Below are 16,927 nucleotides of genomic sequence, written 5' to 3' on the forward strand. Positions count from 1 at the left end.
TTTTTTTTTTTTTTTTCTGGGGAGGCCCTGGGTTTGAACTCTGATATCGCCGACACAGAGAAGACATTTAATGGCCACCTTACGATTAAGAGTAGCCAATGCAGTGAAGTGTGATAATGGAAGTTGAGCCTGCCTGTTTTCCATGCCGTTTGATGTAGAGTACATGTACGTGAAAAAAAAATGCTATTTGTAATGGTTTTATTTTTAATATAGCAGGAGTCAAGTTAGGAAAAGGTAGTTTTTTTTTTTTTGATATTTCTTTTGACACTGAATGCCATACCTGTAGGTGAGGTTGGCTCTAGAGACGAGAAACACCAGTAGAGTGGTGTATCTCGGGTGGGGAGGAGTTCGGACAGTGTGTTGATGCTTATTGGTGTCTCTTTTCTCTTCTAGGGCCAGCAGAGAGAAGAGATTCCATCTTCCAGAGGTCGCCACTGTCTGCCTCCCCACTCAGTCATCTTTTTTAGTGATGCTTTCTTTGTTTGGTCCCTCACAGTGATTGTCACACGTTAATAGCATTCCTATTGACATGAAATTTGAATCATAGTGTATTTTCATTGGAAATTATCCTTGAATTTGATAAACTCTTTCCTCAATGATATTAACTATTTTAAATGAACAAATTTATCACACTTTTGAGCCATTATACTCTTCGATAAAAAAGATTTTTATTTTTTTTTTGTATTTCTTGTCTAAGTAGATAACTATAATAACAGAACTTTTTTATATGGAGGGTTATTTTAGTAAGCTGAATTTCAAGAATAATATTTGATAGAATCTGGAAGCTATATGATCTCATAATATTATTTACCATTTATCCCCTGCAACAGTTTTCCTTTAAAATTCATCATGAGTTATTTCTGTTTATGCATGAGAAATTAGAGCTTAATAATGGAGGGAATTATTAAAAATGGAATCCCCTGAATTGCTCCCTGGTGCTTACACTGCTGCCCAGTGGTTTCTCAAGCCAAGGGTTTCGTAAATTCTCTTTTTGGTCTTGAAGCATCTATAAAATTTTGAAGCATCTATAAAATTTTGAAAAGCCAGCCGACAGCTTTTCGTATAGCCTCACCTTGCTTTACACTCCACTGTTGAGAGCTTTAGAATCTGTGCTGCAAATCTAGTGTTTAAAAAGCCCCCATTTGGGGAATCAGTAAAAGATACTGGTGTATGTTATTTAACTAAGTTTGAATGGATAGTCTAATAACTTTAAAAAGACGGGTTTTCATGGTAACAGTGTTCACACCTTCAGACTCTCCATCTGAGTACCTTCCAGGATTTACATAGAGTTATTATTTGGTAAATCCCCCCTGACGCTTGAAGGACCTAGGCTCTAATTAGGACTATTACGAACGCTAATTTTATATAGATTGATTTCAGTCAAGAGAGAGCTAGTCATAAAGGTTACCAATGCAGTTTCTCAAAATCAGGCTGTTTTCTTAGCAAAACTGATCTTTATTTCTCGTTCAACTTTAGTTATCTGGCTACAGTTTTGTTTTTGAAACCAGTATGCTGTTTTTTTTTTTTTTTTCATTTAGAAACTAAAGCTAAATGTTGCACCATTTGGTGTCTCCTATTTAAATTTCATCTTTTCAACTAGGTCCCAGCTGCCCAGAGATAGCTTACTAATGCGGCATCTTCACAATCAGGTTTTCAGATTAGCAGTGTTACGTCATGGGCCTGCCCCTTTGAAACTCTGGTCACTTTAAGAGGCCAGAGCCCACAGCCTGAAGAAAGCAGGCCACACCTCCTGCAACCCTGTGGGACAGTAAAGAAGTCCTGCTGTACTGTGTTTTCTTACCTCCCAATCTGTGGTCCAGACCATGCCTGACTTCTTTATGCTCCTTATCAAGTAAGCTGCCTGAGATAAAACCTTGTGCGGTGAAACTTCCTGTCAGCCCTAAAAGGGTGTGAGAAATAGAGTCTCTCTCTCTCTCTCTCTCTCTCTCTCTCTCTCTCTCTCTCTCTCTCTCTCTCTCTCTCTCTCTCTCTCTCTCTCTCTCTCTCTCTGAGTTTTCTCTGAAGCTCCTTGTAAGTCCCCCTCCCTATCATCCTGCAGAAGGGATGGCTCTCTAGCCTTTTTGTACCTTCCAGATTGCAAAGAAAAGCCTCTTCTACACCTTTTATAAAAGACCCCATTTGTGTTGTCTCTGATGCACTTTACTGTCCTGTCACACACACATATGTGTATGTGTGTGTGATATCATACATGTATGTATATGTACTTGTTTTCTAAAGTGATATTTGTTTGTGGCCTTGAAAATTCTATGCAAGTATAATAACCAGAGAACTACATCCTCAGATTACAAAATATACTTACTTCTCTGAGCCAGGTCTCACAATATTGCTCTGGCTAGCCTGAAACTCTGTATTGGCCAGTCTTGCAGAAATATGACTGCCTGTGCCTCCTGAGTATTGGAATTAAAGGTTTGTACCACTGTGCCTGGCCAAAATACACATTCTTAAACTCTAAGTATAAACAGGTTTATACCAATTTTCTTCCATTCCTTTAGTGGAGCATCCCATGGATAGAATTGCGGGAATCCATAAAACTGGAAGGGAGGTCACTAACAGTGATCAGTTCAGCATTTCTTTCCTTGTAAACGTTGGCAACAGATGACACTAATATTATCATCGGTCAGTACGTGTGAGGTTACTAATACACAGAAATATTTTAACATCACAATGGATAAGATACCATAAAACATCATCTATACTCATTACTTTGATATTACTGCACTTACTGTAAGACTTGCCCCTCATGCCATCTCAAGAAAACTGGCTTCCCTTGTAACTGTGTATTTGCATTTGAAACCATTCCTCTGAGAAAGTACCAAGACTTCTGCAGATGAGCCAGGCGTTCTCATGGTGATCAAGTCTTTTCTGGAAAAGTAGGTATATAAAAATATGTAATATTTTTTTGGTAATTATTAATCTTTGGTTAGATTTTAGGGTTCTAAAATGCCAAGCAACAAAATTGATATTGGAATGAATCATACATGATGAGCTTGCTTTACTTTACTTATTTTTTTTTTTTTGATTTACAAATACATGACTTTTGGTAAAATAGCTTCGAGGTTTGAGTGAAATACTTATGGTGGGAAATAAAATGCCTATAAAAAGGTCGTGAACTTAACTTTTCATTACTATTTGTTTACTTTAAAAATATCCCACAAAAGGCTCAGTGTTATTGTGCTCTGAGCAGGATTAGATTTATTCCATATCTTACTTTGCCTTGGTTCTCTTGAATATTTTTTAAGGCAAATTTCAAATACCCATGTTCTGCCTCAGGACACACAGGGATTAAGACAAACTCATGGAGACCTTAGAACTGTTATGATGGCTTTTTCACCTTAGAGACCCTAAAGCAGTTCACAGATGCTCCAATTAAAGTTCTAATTAAACATGGGTTTGAAATGAGGATTAAGAACTTGTCAAGTGGCCAAATTAAATGTAGCGTTGATAATGACTAAGGTTTATTTTCTGGTACCTATGGAGGAATATGTTGATATGCAAAGAGTTCATTTTCTTGTCTACTGCTCTGCTCTGGTTTATTATACATTATGTTTGGTTATAGTAACCCTTTTAAAAGGAAGACAAATAAACATAGAAACATGGATGACTTCTTGTCTCATATTGCTCCAGCTGATGTGAATGTGTCTCCATTATTTAAGAGAAGTAGGAAGTAGAACCACTTATGTAAACTTGCCAGTCAACTCTTAGTCTGATTTTGTAAGGTCAAAGGAGCATTCTCATTGTATACAAGCCAGCTCTGTGTCTTTGGAAGCAATTACATAGCTTGCTTAACCTCGTTATGGCTCCCAGTGTGAACCAGGCCTATGCTCCCGCTTTCTCGTTTCAGTTGCGAGGGTTCTATTCCACAGTGCTGCTCTAACACACACCCTGCCTTCTGAAGTGATTTATTGCTTATTAATAAAGTCCTATTTAGCAGCTAGCTCAGCAATAGGAAGGAGAGGCTATGGGGAGAGCGCCTTCCCTGGGAACTGATCAAGATATCTCTATCATTTCAGGAAGTAGCATTCAAACAAACAGTCCCAGGAGTGTTGTGAGATCCATGTCTAAGGGGTCAAGTTGAGGCTCTTTTGGTGTAGATCAATGACCAAAGAAATTTTGACTGAATTGACATATTTCTGTGAATAAAAAAGATTTTTTAAATGATGAAAGTTGTACATTTAAGTTACAGTAGTTATCAACTAGCAGGTTGTGACCTTTTGGGAGTCATATATCAGATATCCTGCATATTATATATTTAAATTATGATTCATAACAGTGAAATTACAGCTATAAAGTAACAATGCTATAGTTTTATGGTTGGAGGTTCACCACAACACAAGGAACTGTATGAAAGGGTTGGAACATTAGGAAAGTTGAGAACTACTGATTTAGAACATTTGTTGTCTTAGAAACATATTAGAGAACCTATTAATTAGTATCTTCAGAATCTTTTCAGTGATATTTTGAAGGTTTATATCCCCATACATGAAAACAAAATTTTCACATAAATTTTTAGAATATTAAATTTTAGTAAGACTAAATAATTACCCTTAATATTTATGACAAATTTGAATCACTTTCTTAATCAAGCCTTTAAAAATAAATGCTGATGGATTTTTCTGGGAAAATTTAAGGCATATTCTTAATTTTAAGAGGCCATTTCTTGGCAATATACTTACAAGTTTCAATTTGAACTGTTTTGACAAAAGGCAATTTTTTGTTCTAAAATTATTTCATCTAAGATGTTAAAGCACTGTTAAGCTTAGGACAACTGCTAAATAGAAGAGTCTCAATCTTTATTTTGTGTTGCAATATAAAGATTTTTTTAACATAAATTAACCAGTGACTTCTGTCTTAGTTAGGGACTCTATTGCCGTGAAGATGCTTATAAAGGAGCCATGACAAGGCTTATAAAGGAAAACATTTCATTTAGTGATTTGGTTCAGTTCAGAGGTTTATTTCATTATCATCATGGCGTGAAGCAGGGTTGTGTGCAGGCAGACACGGTGCTGGAGAAGGAACTGTTCTTGCATCTTGACTCACAGGCAACAGGAAGTGGTCTGAAGCCAGTATCTGATTTGATTTAAGATCCATTCCATAGAATGGATCCAGGACCTGACAAGGCTTCAGTGACTTATAAAGGCTTATAAAGGTATCTTGAGCATATATGAGACCTCAAAACTTGCCTCCACAGTGACACACTTCCTCCAGCAAGGCCACACCTCCTCCAACAAAGTCACACCACCTAATAGTGCCATTTCTTTGGGGACCATTTTCACTCAAACCCCCACAATGTCGGTCTCTCTTTGCAGTCCTTGCTCCACTACATGACGTAAAATCATCATCAAAGAGAAGGTGGGGAGGAGGAACAGGGAGGAGCAGAGGGAGGGGAAACTGATTCAGATTGTATTGAATGAGGAAAGAATCCACGTTTAATAAGAGGAAAAAAGAAGTCATCACAGAAGTTATTTGATTTTAGAACAACTTTATCATATATAGATGTAGTAAAATTGTTTCCTCAACTGCATTTTCATATATTGCAAAGTATAGACTAGAATAAATAAAAAAATTTACTAAAGTTGCCATAAACAAAGTAAAACTGTAGAACACTTAAGGCTCCTGTAAGCTAGAAGTCTGACATGAAGTTACAGGGGCACTGCACTGGGTCTTGCTAGCAGTCCTTGGCATTCTTTAGGCTGCGTTTGCACTAGTCCAACTTTTCCTCTGTCACCATTTGGTTCTTCCTCCAATGCTGCACCTGATATCCTGTGTGTCTCTTCTTGAAAGGTCAACACCATATTGGAATAAGGATCTTCTCTATTCTGACAAGGTGTTACATCCTAGGCATACAAGCAAAAGCACACACAAAAAGATTGTACTTCCAAATATGGTCACATTCGTAGGGACTAGAATTGAGTTAGCATACTTTTTACAGAAGGAACAGATTTCTGCATGATATAATTTTAAAATTACTTGCATATTGAATTATTATTTAATAGGTTTAGCTCTTTGATTTATGGGGGGTAAATTTCTGTATAAAAGCTTTTCTTTCATTGATTGCAATTTGCCTTAAAACTTCAAGACTGGAATGTGCCTTCTCTTTTGGGTCCTCTTGTTAATTATATTAATACTTTCCATCAGAAGCACGTTTTATTTGGGGTATACAAATTAATAAGTATAATATTATGTGTAAGACTGTATTCATATCTTTAAGAGGGGAAATCACATTATTACTTTAATTAATGCAGAAAAGTCCTTTCATGCATTTCAATTTCCCCTGATGATAAAGCCATGAGAGAGAAAGAACCTATCTTCCCATAGCAAAAGTTACATATGAGAGAACCACATACTAAACGTGGGAGGAACCTTTAGTCTTCTAAAATGTCTAAGGAAACAAGTGTCTGCTCTCCCATCGCTCACTCAATATAGTGTTCTGTTTAGCCAGGGCGATAATTCCGAGAGAGAGCAGGGAGATAGATGGGGAAGGAGGAAATCAAACCATCCCTATTTGCAAATACCATTTTATACTTAAAGGACATTAAAGGGTCCCCCAGAAACTATTAGAACTGATAAATATTTCTAACAAACTAACAGAGTACAAGATCAGTTTTGAAAAACAGTAGCTTTTCTACATACCAGTAATGAACTTAAGAAAAACAGAAATCAGAAAAAAAACACATTTATAATAGCTTTTTAAAAAACCTTCTAAATAAACTTAGCCAAGGAAGTGTAAGGCCTCCAAATGAAAAGCTGAAATATTGAGAAAAGAATTTGAAAACACTGAAAGATGGTAAATTCTCTGAGGCTCATGGGTTAGCAGAATTAATATTGTGAAAACAGTTACATTAACAAAAAACGTCCTTCAATATTTAAAGGACAATCTTCATTGAACTATAAAACCACTATAAATCTGTATGGAAGCACAAGACCCCAGATAGCAAAATCATTTTTTTATATAAAAGAGCAATGCTGGAGGCATCACAATATTATTTCAAATTATATTACCAAGCTTTAGTAACAGAAACCATGTAGCACAGGCACAAAAACAGACACATAAATCAACTGGATAAAACAGGAGAACGTAAACACACACAAGCACTACCGTCTAAGGTATCAAAAACAAACACTGGAAAAGAGATAGGCTGTTTAACAAAGGGTACTGGGAAATCTATAAAGATGAATGAAACTAGGCCCACATTTTTCATCCAGCACAAAAATCAATTTAAAAAAATTACCAAAGTCTGAGGTCAGAAACCTTGAGACTTGCAGAGGAAAACACACATGAAGCTTGAAGAGACAGAGACAGAGGCTCCTGGATCAGTTCCAGCTCAATTCCTCCGAGTCCTGTGTCCAAAGTAAGCAGTCAACCATAGAGTCTCTGCTTCAGGACAACAATGGGCAGAAAGCTTATATTGTGACTGAAGTCTCCTGAACTCCCCTGATCAACAACCCCAAGGGAGACTTCACTGCCTGGTACTAGGGTTTTCTTAGATAGCGTATGGCCTTGGGACATTATCAGCCCAAGTGGTGTGACTTCATTTAGATATACTTATATGTGCATATACATACGCTGATATGCTATGTTTTTAAGTAAACAGAAAATAATCACCGCTAATGTTCTTTGTACCCCTTCCTGTCTTTCCCTCTGTTTTGCCTTCCTCTCCACTCCCCAGCTATAGCCCTCCTACTTTTCCTATGTTCCCTTTCAGAGAATCTATACCATCCTGTGCCCCTCTTCACGGTTCCCCTCACAGTGATCCTTCTTTACTTTCCCTGCCTCTGGGGCAATACGCATTGCATCAATAAGGCCTGCACAATGACAACAATAGCTGGCATGCCACTGTGAATGGGGGAATCTCGTAAGGCCCCAGCTCCAGATGCAGACAATTATTAATAGCTGCTAAGAGAAGGGCGATCAGTCGTCTTCTCCAGGGAAGAGCCCCATGGCAGGTTACCCAATCTCCAGCCGTCAGTCCTAAACATGGAACACTAAATAGACTCAGTGGGTTGTATTTGCATATGCTCATATAAATGTGAAATAATAGTGAAAGAAGAGGTCATGAATGTGGGGGAGTGGAGAAGCACGGGAGGAGTCGGAATGGGCAGAGCCTGTGTTGGAAATGAGGTAAATCCAGTACTTATGTATGAAATTCTCAAAAAAAAAAATATGAGAAGGTACTTAAAAACCCAGAATGTTCCAGAAAGGCTTGAGGGCAATGGAAACAATCACAAAACTGACAGGTGGGATGCTATGAAACCGAAAAGTTTCTACACAGCCAAGGAAGGAATAACCAGAGTTAAGGGACAACTCACAGACTGGGAAACAAAATCCAACTACACTTCAGATCTAGGACTAATACCTAGAATACATGAAATTAAACACCCGAACTAAAAATGAGCTGGTTTTTCTCTCCATTGCATCCTTTATAAAATGACATAGGGAAAGAGAGTGGGAGCCGTTGGAGTGTCTTGTAAAGGCACTAACCGCATTTCCAAAGACTTTGTTCCCGTGGCTGACCTGGAGAGGGCATGAGGCCTGTCTGCTCACAGATAAACACTAGGAAACCCAGAAATATTAAACACATGGGGTTGTTCCAGTTGTGTGACTGATTTTCTGTCCAGAAGACAGGAAATGGACATGGTTAATAGCCCGGTGACCGCTGCACTATCTCGATGGCGAGGTCACATCTGTCTCCCGTAGACTCTCATGTTTATCCCAGTCATCCTCCCTAGACCCTTATTTTGAGCATTGTTTCTCAGCTAATAGAATCCCTCTTTAAGAGACTTGTAACATGTACTTTACACAAGGGAACAGAGGCGGTTAATAACCCAGTGACGTTTACACTATCTATATGTCTGAGGTCATTCCCCAGACCCTTAAGATATCATATAGTCAATCCATAGAGCCCATCCTATGGAAGAGGTCACTATCTTTTGAAAAGAGTTTCAATATAATCATTTATGAGCCTTGTTGTACACATGGGGTTGAGTTAATTGTCTCCAGGAAACATTTTTTACAAATTGTCTTGTACTTAAATATGCCTAAAATTAATTGCCCAGTGTCAGACTCTCAGAGTTTGAACTAGCACTGGCTGCTGAGTTGTGCTGAACCAGACTTCCTTCTTGTCTCATAGTCTCTTGGATCATTACTCTGCTGGCTGTGGTGTTTGCAGAGACCTTCCACCCTGATCTCCTCCCACTCTTCCGCATAAATTTGGGGTGACATAAACCCATTCAGCCTAGAACAATCAAATTATAATGTAGAAGCACAAAAATTCTAATCCTCCAGAAAATCATTAGTATTATTTATGAACCTGAAAATGAGTGCCAGATGTTGTTAGAAAAGTCAAATTTTAGCTGGGCGGTGGTGGCGCACGCCTTTAATCCCAGCACTTGGGAGGCAGAGGCAGGCGGATCTCTGTGAGTTTGAGGCCAGCCTAGTCTACAAGAGCTAGTTCCAGGACAGCCTGGTCTACAAAAGCTATGGAGAAACCCTGTCTCGAAAAAAATCCAAAAAAAAAAGAAAGAAAAAGAAAAGTCAGATTTTAGATGCTCATAATTGTTTTGAATATTTTCATTTCATGTGTCTTTGCCTGCATGCGTGGCTATGTACCACGTGTGTGCGGTGCCTGTGGAGGCTAGAGGAGAGCCGCTGTTCCTCTGGAATGTAGTTACAATCAGTTGTGAGACACCATGTGGGTGCTGGGAACTTGTCCTTCCTCTGCAAGAGCAACGGGCGCTCTCAGCCGCTGAGCCGTCTTACCAGCCCCACAGCTGTTTCGAACATTCTCGTTCCACGCATTCATTCGGCTGGATGTTCCTTATTGACTTTTTAATATTATACTTAGTGCTTTGTTTCCCACAGACATGAAGCCATTGTCATCTCAGGAACTGAAATGGCTAAGCAAATCCAAAAAGAAATACAGCAAGGTGTGGAATCATGGATTGCTCTTGGGAACAGGAGGCCCCACCTCAGTATCATTTTAGTGGGAGATAACCCAGCAAGCCACACCTACGTTAGGAATAAGATAAAAGCTGCTTCCGCTGTAGGTGGGTATGTATGTGAGCTGTATTTCTTAGTAAATGTTTCTGTTATGTAAAGGAATACAACTGGGATTGATAATGATCAAAGAAGTACCATTCAAATAACATGGATTATTGTTATTATTAGAGATTATGCTATTACTCAAGCGTATATGAATGTCGTACTGTGTTCAGGTTTCTTATAGAATTATTTCAGTGTGATTCATATTTTATGGGAGAGGCGGTAGGAATCTTTGCTTTTAAAAAAGAGCCTGTGTGTTGGGGGTGAGGATGCCGGTCAAAGAATCACAAGCTAACACCAAAATATTCCACTTATATTTTCTTTATTATAATGGGCAACTCATAGAACAGGAATGAGAAGTCCAACTTCAGGTGTGTAACATTGGAAGCAGAGAGAGAGCGAGCCCTGGGCTGGCCTGTGGTTTTCTCTGGGTACACAAAAGGTCATGCCCTAACCTGGTCTAACCTCTTAAAAGTCATTGGCTGGCAGAGGTCCCCCATCACCTCCCCCTTTTGTCTAAATACGAGAGTTCCAAACACAATACAAAACTATATACACTAGGAATAGATATTAAGTATAAGATTAGGATTACAACCAGCATAAACAATATTAAGCAAGGAACATATGTCAAATGTTTTAATAAACAGTCTTGTATTGGAAATGGCTTGGCTAAATCATAAGAGAAAGGTAACTACGGCTATCTAATCTTCAACCCCATTGAAGACCTGAGAAGAGAGATAATATAACTTGAGTAGGCATGAAGTGCAATCAAGCAGCTTCCAAAATGTGCAGTATATGACAGAGACATCGGCTACCTAAGCATTCACCCAAAGTCTCATTTGCAATGTTGAAGCAACCAACTTTGGTTAAGGCCTAGAGTGACTGACAGACTATTTTCAGAGAAAAATTTTCAGAAAATTTGTAGAACCATCTTACCCTTTCTGGGCAAGGTTTGACAGTCTTTTTTCTTGTGTCCTGCTTATCCAGTCTGGACTCCATGTACTTTGTCAGTGGTGAAGACATGGGCAGTTCCTTGCCCAAAAGCCAATTGTGCCAAGAAGAAAACAGACTCCAAATGGAGTGTCTTTGGTGCTCAACGTTCTCTTGGGAACAGATCAGTGCTGTCAGGAGCAATTGTGTCTCACATCAACAGAACCCCAAGTTATTTAAATGCCATGTTCTACAGATTCTTGAAGTGGATGAAATTACCTATCTAGGCAGATTACAATCTCTATGTATCTAAAGAACCTAATTAGTCTGACTAAAAGTAAAACAAACATGAATGAATATTGACCTATAGTACTTAATACCTGTATAACTTAAAGATTAAGACTTCATATCAGAGCCGGGCGGTGGTGGCGCACGCCTTTAATCCCAGCACTCAGGAGGCAGAGGCAGGCGGATCTCTGGGAGTTCGAGACCAGCCTGGTCTACAAGAGCTAGTTCCAGGACCAGCACCAAATAAATAAATAAATAAATAAATAAAAAGCTACGGAGAAACCCTGTCTTGGAAAAAAAAAAAGACTTCACATCAGAATAATCTGTAAACAAATGTTCAGGAAATGAGGACAATGACCTCAAAATGTAAACAATGTGTAAGTATCTTGATCAGAGGTAGGAATATATAATGTAATATGATAAATCAAAGGTTCCCCATCACCTGTATTCATTGCATTCACTTTAACTGAATCATAAACTTTAGTAATTTCCTGTCTCGCTTGGTCTCTTCAAATCTTCTAAGAGGGGTTATCACAAGTCAGTGCAAGTTGTCACACGGAGTAGTAGCCAAATGGTGCTTAGAAATCAGGAGAGAATCCCCGTACAGTCTGAGAAATCCCTCCTCCTGGGTGACTAGAACACTGACTCTGTAGAAGGGCTTTCCCTTCAGTGGGGCAGGGTCAGAGGAGAGCAGACGTGCATTGGAGAAGAGCGCAGTCAAGTGACCTTCTCTGCTCGTCTTCCAGGTATCTGCAGTGAGCTCATCCTAAAGCCCGAGAACGTTTCTCAGGAGGAGCTTTTGGATACCACTGATCAGCTGAACGTGGACCCAAGAGTCAGTGGTATACTTGTGCAGCTCCCTCTCCCAGGTACGTGATGCTCTCTTGTGTGTCCGGGTTGGGCAGGAGAAAGGGCTTATCATGGTATTGAAGGCAATTCATAGAACACATTCAGAAGAGGACTGGCTATTAGTACAGTAGTGACAGCTAACAGGTTCTTAAAGGTTTATACTTACAAGATGAAAAAACTGAATAGGAAATTTAGGTGTGGGCAAGACACATCCCTGTTCAGCTGGGAGTAATCACAGCTGATTGCAAGCTGAAGGCAGGTGGTGCTTCTAATAAACAATGGTGAAATTAGCAATCTTTTTGTGTCTCTTAAAATTTTTTTTGTTCAGGTATTAGAAACTATCTTATTGTGGTTTGTAAATGTATAATGACATAAAAAGTAGTGTGATTAATATCTATTTACAATATTATCTGTTAAAACATTAATCATAAGAATTAAAGTATCTGTTTTTCTCTTTGTTTTATTTTTTAAATCAAATCATGTCAAGAATGGTGTGCATAGCACTCACTAGCTCAGTATGCAACTGATGTGGCGCAAACATCTTTTCAATGGCATGATGGATTGATTTGCCATATTCCTCTCTAAACCATATATCTTTTATTTGTACATTCGGAGAGTTCCTTAATGTGAAATTTTAGCTGATGTTGCTTCCTTTGGGTTTCTGTCTTCCTTTTCATCATGGCCCCATCCCTTATTTTTTATAATTTCTTTTATTTTACTTTTTTAAAAAAGAAAACAAACTATCTTTTTTCATTTTACATAGCAATCCCAGTTCCCACTCTTTACCTTCCTCTTATTCCCTCCACCTATCCACTCCTTAGAGAGGGTAAGGCACATTGCTTTGGGGAAGGGCCAAGGCTCTCCGTACTATATCTAGGCTGAGCAAGGTATCCATCCAAAGAGAATAGGTTCCCCAAAAGTCAGTACAAGCAGTAGGGATAAAGGCTGGTGCCACTGCCAGTGGCCCCACAGTCTGCCCCAGCCATACAGGTGTTACCCACATTTAAAGACACTAGTTTGCACATCTGCTGGTTCCTTTCCAGTCTGGCTGGTATTGGTGAGCTCCCATTAGCTCAGGTAGACTGTTTCAGTGGGTGTCCCCATCCTGGTCTTGACCTCTTTGCTCATATTCTCACACCTCCCACTCTTCAGCTGAACTTTGGGAACTCAGCCCAGTGCTCTGCTGCAGGTCTCTGCCTCTGTTTCCATCAGTTGCTGGATGAGGGTTCTATGGTGACATTTACGAGAGTCATCAATCTGACGACAGGAGCCTATCCCTTATTTCTTCCTGACCTTCACTCAGTTCTTCACAGGATGCAGTGCTAGCATTCCAGTTGGGTTGCATGTCCCCACTTACATTTCGGTTGAATTCGGCTGGAGTGACTTACTATTCTATGTATGTTGGGGTTTTACAATAGGGTTCTTACCTTTGCTTCCTGCTGGCTCTCCTTGCTGTTCCCTGTTTTCCTGGTCAACTCACAGATGTTACCCTACATTATCGTCTCTTGTTTCTTTTCCCTTCGTCTTCACAGGCCAATCTCCTTGGCCTGTTCTATACTTGTATGGTGTCATGTGGGTGTAAGGCTGGATGCATGCAAAGACACACTTTATGTCTATATTTGAACTACATAATAAATATTCAATTCCCATTCAGGTCTTTGAAAGAAATACGTTGTAGACAGAGGCTTCTAGAGACCTATTGTACAAAATCATGAGATAGTTAATTTATACAACACAAAAATACAATTTTCATAATTAAAAATATTTCAGATGTATCTTCCAAATCACTATATTTCCTTTGTCAGACTTTTGGAGTAGATTGTATTTAGTTTGTCCTAACTAAATCAGATTTTTATCTAATGTTGCCTTTGTGACCAGTGACTTTGTTACTAGTGGCCACTAGATGGCAATGGTGATCTATCTGTTCTACTGACAAAACTGCTTGAATTCTCTATTCCAGAGTAACAGGAACCCCAGCAAATAAATGTGAGGGTGGTTTGAGAGACGAAACTTTTCTATATGCAAAGTCAATAATATGTGCACAAAATACCAGGGGGATCATCCACCAAACTAAGTCTTTGTTATATGAAGATTTCGTATTTACCAATTCAGTTTGAATCCTCACAGTAACTCTGTGGGGGTGGAGCTATCATGGTGTGTATTTGGTCACAAGAACACAGAGGTCATGTCCCTTCCTTCTGAGTAACCATATCTGGATCCAGGCAGACTGATCCCCCACGATAATATTTGAACCATAATTGATACAGTTCCAGGGTATCAGCATTAGCTAGTGGATAAAGTAAATGTTAGACGTGTATGAATACATATTATACCTTTTAATATTCAGAGAGACAGTGATGCTGGAAAAGATGGGTTCTATAAGGAAATTGTCTGGACTTCAGTCTTGTCCCAACACTCACTAGTAGATAACACTGGTCACCTCTTTGTCTCAGTGTTTCCAACTGGCAAGTGAAGAAAATCCTGCATGCTTCATAGCCTTTTTTTTTCTAGCATTAAATAAAATAACCAGCATAAAGGAGTACCTGACACAGAAGATTAATTTTAAATTCTGACTTATTTCGTGATAGCAATCAATCTGATGTAACTTGTCACCATTAAGTCTTTTTTGGTTTAAGTTTTCAGAAAAGACACCAAAGGAATAATAGATATAGGAACCAAGACGAGATTTAAAACAGGTTGGAACAGGAGTAGAGATGGCTTAACAGGTAGATTATTTGTGTAATGGAAAATGTAGATTGTTGTCAAGGTGATAGCTTTTGTTTTGGGTGACAAATTTCTTATACCTATGTTATGAAGAAAAATAAAGAATCCAATGAAATGTGGGTACTTTGGGGTTTAGAGAAAGATTGTGTCCTAAGAGGGGTGGCTCTGTTGGTTAAGTGCTATAAAAATGGGACAATCTAATTTTGGGTTTCTGGTTCCTATGTAAAAAGCTGGGCATGATGTTGCTTGCCTATAACCCTAGCACTGGGGAGGCAGAGGCAGGAAGACCCATGAGACTTGCTTACTAGTTTATCTTGCCAAATCTGTATGCTCCTGTTCATTGAGAATCTATGTGGGATTTCCCTCTGTATGCTGTGAATATGTTTTATTACTGTTGTTTAATAAAGAACCTGCTTTGGCCTATGGTAGGGTAGAATATAGTAAGTCAGTAAATCAGAGCAGAAATAGAGGAGGAAAGAAGGCAGAATCAGGGAGATGCCATGCAGCTGCTGAAGGAGAAAGATGCTGGAACCTTACCAGTAGGCCACAGCCCTGTGGTGAACAGAGATTAATAGAAATGGGTTAATTTAAGAGGTAAGAGTTAGTTAATAAGAAGCCTGAGCTAATAGGGCAAACAGTATTGTAATTGATACAGTTTTTGTGTGATTATGTCTAGGAAGCAAAAGAGCAGTCTCAGTTTACAAGAATCTAGTTCAAAAAGCGAGGAGGGAAGTGACAGGGCAAGACAGCTGATGTCAGTCTCAGGCTTCCACAGACATGAACACATACACACATATACAGCACACACACACACACAAACAGCATGCATGAACACAGGCACCCACACAATACCTTAAAGATGAATATCATCAACAACAAATTATCATATCTTAAAGCTGTGAATTATGGTTAATTCAATTTAAGATTCATTTTAAAACAATTTTAAAATAAAATTATTTTGAAAAGAAACATTTTGCTTCAGATAATTTTATCATGATTTTCAAAATCCCATTCTCATAATGTTATTTGTCTACTTAAAAATTTTGTAGATAACTTTTTTAATGAGGTAAAAGACAAGAAAAAAGGCAGACAACTGTCCTGCAAATGGAATGTATTTCCACTAGGTGGCAGCATTAAGCAAGCACCTTTTTTAATTAATTTTTTTTTTATTAAAAATTTCTGCCTCCTCTCCCCGCCTCCCTTTTTTCTCTCCCTCCCCCCACTCCCCACGCCCCACTTCCCTCCCCTTCCCTCTCCAGTCCAAAGAGCAGTCAGGGTTTTATGCCCTATGGGCAGTCCAAGGTCCTCCCCCATCCATCCAGGTCTAGGGAGGGAAGGTGAGTATCCAAACCGGCTAGGCTCCCACAAAGCCAGTACATGCAGTAGGGTCAAAACTCAATGCCATTGTCCTTGGCTTCTCAGCAGCCCTCATTGTCCATCATATTCAGAGAGTCCGGTTGTATCCCATGCATTTTCAGTCTCAGTCCAGCTGGCCTTGGTGTTCTCCCAATAGATCAGCCCCACCGTCTCAGTGGGTGGGTGCACCCCTCGTGGTCCTGACTTCTTTGCTCATATTCTCCCTCCTTCTGTTCCTCATTTGTACCTTGGGAGCTCAGTCCATTGCTCCAATGTGGGTCTCTGTCTCTATCTCCATCCATCGCCAGATGAAGGTTCTATGGTGATATGCAAGATATTCATTAGTATGGCTATAGGATCGGGCCATTTCAGGCTCTCTCTCCTCAGCTGCCCAAGGACCTAGTTGGGTACATCTCTCTGGACCCCTGGGAATCCCTCTAGAGTCAAGGCTCTTGCCAACCCTAAAATGGCTCCCTTAATTAAGATATATACTTCCCTGCTCCCATATCCATCCTTCCATTATCCCAACCATCCCATTCCCCCAAGCTCTCCCTATCCTCCCCTTCTCACTTGTCTCTCCCCATCTCGTCTTTCCCCCATCCCACTTTTTGCCCAGAAGGAGTAGAAGACTGGAAATAATCAAACTGAGGGCTGAAATCAACAAAATAGAAACACAGAAAACAATCCAAAGAATCAAAGAAACAAAAAGTTGGTTCTTTG

General features: G+C 39.3%; 1 protein-coding gene across 6 annotated transcripts in view; it reads left to right on the forward strand.

The window, feature by feature from the left end:
- The window catches only part of Mthfd2l (methylenetetrahydrofolate dehydrogenase (NADP+ dependent) 2 like), an 89,263-nt gene that overhangs the window by 5,157 nt on the left and 67,179 nt on the right, over positions 1 to 16,927 (forward strand). For 5 of the 6 annotated variants that reach the window (XM_050150036.1, XM_050150040.1, XM_050150041.1 and 2 more), the window contains exons 2-3: positions 9,881 to 10,065; positions 12,025 to 12,147. In XM_050150036.1, the coding sequence (XP_050005993.1) occupies positions 9,881 to 10,065; positions 12,025 to 12,147 (308 nt within the window). Of the gene's footprint in view, positions 1 to 507; positions 2,892 to 9,880; positions 10,066 to 12,024; positions 12,148 to 16,927 lie in introns of those variants that run through there. The other variant, XM_050150038.1, reaches the window with a different exon arrangement.

This window comes from Alexandromys fortis, unplaced genomic scaffold (genome assembly GCF_014885135.2).
Source record: "Alexandromys fortis isolate MF-2015 unplaced genomic scaffold, M_Fortis_MF-2015_v1.1 scaffold_0, whole genome shotgun sequence".
Lineage (NCBI taxonomy): Eukaryota > Metazoa > Chordata > Mammalia > Rodentia > Cricetidae > Alexandromys > Alexandromys fortis.